Source organism: Mytilus edulis, chromosome 6, assembly GCF_963676685.1.
Source record: "Mytilus edulis chromosome 6, xbMytEdul2.2, whole genome shotgun sequence".
Taxonomy (NCBI): domain Eukaryota; kingdom Metazoa; phylum Mollusca; class Bivalvia; order Mytilida; family Mytilidae; genus Mytilus; species Mytilus edulis.
The window spans coordinates 14,093,028-14,097,560 of NC_092349.1; the positions used below are offsets into that span (position 1 = coordinate 14,093,028).

At 34.2% G+C, this 4,533-nt stretch overlaps 1 protein-coding gene across 1 annotated transcript; it reads right to left on the bottom strand.

Moving 5' to 3' along the window:
* Window positions 1-693: 693 nt before the first annotated feature.
* LOC139526211 (uncharacterized) lies at window positions 694-1,965 on the bottom strand. Its single transcript, XM_071321337.1, has one exon. The coding sequence runs from the start codon at window positions 1,963-1,965 to the stop codon at window positions 694-696; it is 1,272 nt and encodes a 423-aa protein (XP_071177438.1).
* Between the last annotated feature and the right edge of the window lie 2,568 nt (window positions 1,966-4,533).

The window sequence follows — 4,533 nt, forward strand, 5'->3', positions numbered from 1 at the left end:
ATTCAAATTTCAATAAACTTTCTTTTTCCCACCATGTATCCATGTCGTGATCACTTTGTAGAATGAAAACAAATGGGTATTCTGACATATTTATGACAAAAACGACAACAACTAAAAAGCATGGAGTATATCATAGTTTATTTATACATTTACATATTTGATTATTAACAGAAGTGTTGTGTATGCAACAGTGAAACCTTTGTTCAATAAAATTATATACAAATTGGTCATTTCTTTCAAAATCATCGTTAAAAATGTCAAAGACTTCTTTTTGCGAAAAATTTCTACAGCGACACATTAAGTAGAATAAACAATATTGTCCACAAACTTTCGTTTCTGAACTCTGTAGTCCTTTGTGATTGAATAAAGTTCTCTCAAACAAGTTCATGTACTGTGTAATGTATGGCGATTGTGTGTCTGGAGAGTTTCCATAGTAATCAAATATTTCTAAAATACTGTTCTCATCAACATAGCATGCAACCCAATGTCTTCCGGGAAGCTGATGTGGGTCAGTATTTGTGATGAATCCAAAGGGTGGTGTTTGAAGTTTTTGTTGTATTTCATCAACTGCACACACTTTCATTATTTTGTTTTTCATTTCCTTATCGCAATTAATGGCACACTACAACTGGTTGGTGTTCATCGTTCCAAGATTACATCTCTTGCTGCATTTATTTCAAAGTATCCTGGATATTAAGCATACACGATACAGCTTATAGCATCTCGAAGTGCTGAACTAAACTGAACCTCTAAACGAACGTTTCCTTGTTTAAGTAAGTGTAGATATGATCCATCATCTCCAAAATTTGGCTCGATCTCAAAACAATACAGTGCATACCCTCCAGCGAAATCGTTTCTGTTTAACTGGTTACCTGAATCACATGACCATTTATCAGTTACTTCAAACATGCTATTGAAGGCTGGAACAATGGTACGACCACTGCTAGCATCAAAATTCAATCTCATTAAATTCCCAGATACCGGTATGTTATCAACAAATACCCCGATTTGATTTAAATCAAAATGTTGAAAATTAAAATGATTTTTCGTATAATCACCAGCAGCGGCTAGGGCATTGACAAATCCAACCACTACTCTGTTTGGTCTAATGTTTTGAAATAGTTGGTCTTGTGCAAAATTCACTGTCCCTGCCGCTACAGTTATTTGCTTCACTTCTGTTTTGGTGAATTGGTACTTTGCATTCACAGATTTAAGTATTTCGGCATGTCCATAAATTACTGCAGGGTTGATTTGTATTTTGCAAGCTTTCAAAACGATGTCTTCGATGATCACTTTAAAATCTGGGGCTACCTCGTTCGTCATGAGACAAAATTCTGGCCTTGTTCTGGTTAATCTTACATTAATCGCAACTTGATTCAAAATATATCGATCCATGTGAAACAGATCATGACAAAGAGGTCCTTCCATGTCACCTGTTTTCGATTGAGCAAAGTAACGAGAGCGGGTATTGAGGGATCTATTAGATCCACTATTAACATCGTTATCATCCAAGTGTCCTGCCACGTCTTTTATCCAGAACTGAGATGTCAGTTGGGAGGTTTTTGATTCGCTATCATGTGACAATAATGTCTGAATCATAGCTTTATAGGGATAATGGTTAGTTGTAGATGAAACTAGCTTGCCTTGCATTGTAACTTCCACTTGTGAAAACATTGATTGTAGAAACAAATTTATTGGTCCTACATATTCGTTTTCAGTTAAATTGCTGCCATCACCTTTTACAAGTTTAGCCTTAACATAAAGCTTTGATCGTTTAAGGTCTACATATTCCATGCCATGTTTTCCTGTAATCTCCATATCTATAATATTTCCCGTCAATTGGGAGTTTGAACGAACTTCCTGAAAATACATTCGTTCTACTGCTGACTGGTATGGTGGTAAGCTGAATAAACTTAGCCAAATAGGCTGCGCTTCGTGAAAGTCTGCTACATTAAGTGCTGCCATAATTATTTTCGAAGATGTCCTTAAATGTTCTCGTAGTTAATTTCTTCCCCTTTGATTTCTTTATCTTTCGTATCTTCTTTGTTGATTTTTTTATCTTTCTTATCTTCTTAAATGATTTTTTAATTTTTCTATGAATGAATGTCTTCTTTAGTTTTTTAGATCTTGATTTTCTCTTTTGCAGAGCTCGTGAGATCTTTACCGTTCGACGTTTTTTAGTTAAACTGAGAGGTTGCGGTGAAGCTTTTCGTTTAATACCCTTCTTTAAAACCTGGAGTTCAGTTTTTGCTTATTCAACTGTCTGTTGTGAAGGTGATACCAATTGAACTGTCAATGGATTTGATGAGTTTTGATTTTCTAAATGATCAACATTCTCTATTGGTATCATAAATGTTCCCTGGCTACGAATGAGTGAACCACCAACTTGATTCCTTTTTCCACCCCCACTTTGATTAATGTATGGGTTATGGTTACCTTTAGCCATGTTTTCATAATATTTGACCCATTTTTGTGGGTTGGGAACATACATCCTATCCATGTTAGAAAAACGGGAACGATTTGAAATGAAGTGTCAACGTTGAGGGTTGGTTTAAAAATGAAGCTTGTGAGTCGTATCTGTTTGTTATATAAATGTCAATATCAAATAACTCTTTTGTATGTAATGGGGAGTCTCAAGAATTGAAGTCCAATCACCTGGTCTAATGCACATGAGTCTTCGAAGTAATGGTTTTTTTTCACCTTCTACAATGGAATCCTGGCAAATACTTGAATGTATGTATATAGTATCCTCTATAGACTTTGAACATTGAATTTCAGCTTCTAAAAGAGCAACTTTCCATGTTCCATCTAAAACAATTGGGGCATTTAAATGGGATTTGAATTTATATGGTGAATTGTCTGGATAATATGGAGATGATCCATCACTACTGAGAACAACATAGATACTCATCTTAACTGCTACACCTCCACTGCGTCAGTGATATCTTTCTCCGGAATCAACTGATTATATTTATCAGGCCATCCATCAAATTTTACTAACCATTGAACTTCACCATTGAGTTTGCGCTTTTTAATTTTCTTTTCTATAAACCATAAAGCATCTTCATCTTTGTTTACCCTCTGGAGCTCGCTTTCATAAAAATGACCGCGAACTGGTTGATCCATAAAATCTTTAATCACATAAACACAAATTGATTGCATTCTCATCCTCTGACTTATTTTAAAAATTTCTCTAGTGAAATTTTCATCATATGATCGATCAAATATCATATTTTTATGCGAAAGTCTTACGAGATCATTGCGCTTATAATGGTATGGTGTAATTGTTTTCTTGCTTTTCATTTTTCTTGGTTTTAAATAAGTATGCCCATATGTCGGCTTCGTTGGCCAATTTAACATCTTTGGGTGCTATATTATTTAAACTTCTATGCGGCGTTGCATTGTAACTTTTTATGATGTCTGGTAGCACATCAATATAGCGATGTGTTCTTTGTTTTGTAAAATAGCGAAACATCATGTTCTTGATAGTTTGAATTACTCGTTCAGCTATGTTGGCCTTCGTTGATGAGTTTTGTGTGGTGAAGAAATAAATATCTTCACTCTTCAAATATTTGCGTGTAATATTTGAGGTAAATTCTGTTCCATTATCAGTTCTTAGTTTTTTACATTTTCTTCCTTGATTAAATATGCTTTGAAAACCTCTTTATAACTTCTTTTGCTGTTTTATTTTTCAGAGGTTCCATCCAAAGATATTTAGAGAAGATATCTATAACAAAAAGAAGATGTTTCACATCTCCATTCTCTTTGGATATTAAGGATAAATCAGCCAAATCGGCATCGAACTGATAATCAATTCCGGCTACTACAACTTTTGCCTTTTTAAAGGTTTTCCGTGCAGGCTTTTGCAAACTGTAGTTATCTTGATTCTGCAACCATGATCTGATGGAGTGTTTACCAACATTCTTAACACCTCTGGCTTTTAAAACCTGGTATAGCTTGTCAGGACCAAGATATGCACCTGCTGTGGATAAATCGTAATAAATCTTTTTCAAAATGGAGTCTACTCTCTTATAATCCTGTCTTTTCACCATATTGATAATGTGGGGGAAATATGATAATTGATTGATGGCGAACTGTGAAATGACGAAAAATATTAACGAATGAACTACTTATACATGTTGATACAATTTTTATTGAATATATGTACAGTTGTGCATAATGGATTTTTAATAAACAGATCAACTTCCATCTAGTATGTGTATAATAGGTTTTATTAAAAGAGGTATTAAATGATTAAAAGATAATAACATTCTTCTTTTTCTTGCCATATCAATTCTAGAGCTGGCTATTGATCGAATTACAGTCTTGTATTGGTTTAATTTTTGCTGGTTGGCAATGCTGACTGTTATTCTTCCTTGTAAAATATTTTTAGCAATATCACACAAAGTTTGGATATGTTCTTCCTCCGTAAATCGAACTAACGTCTTTCTTTCATTTGGGTCCACTAGGTAAATAGTTTTCAGAAAAACGGAGTTATGCATAATTTGTCTAAACATTGTCAGGTTATACAGA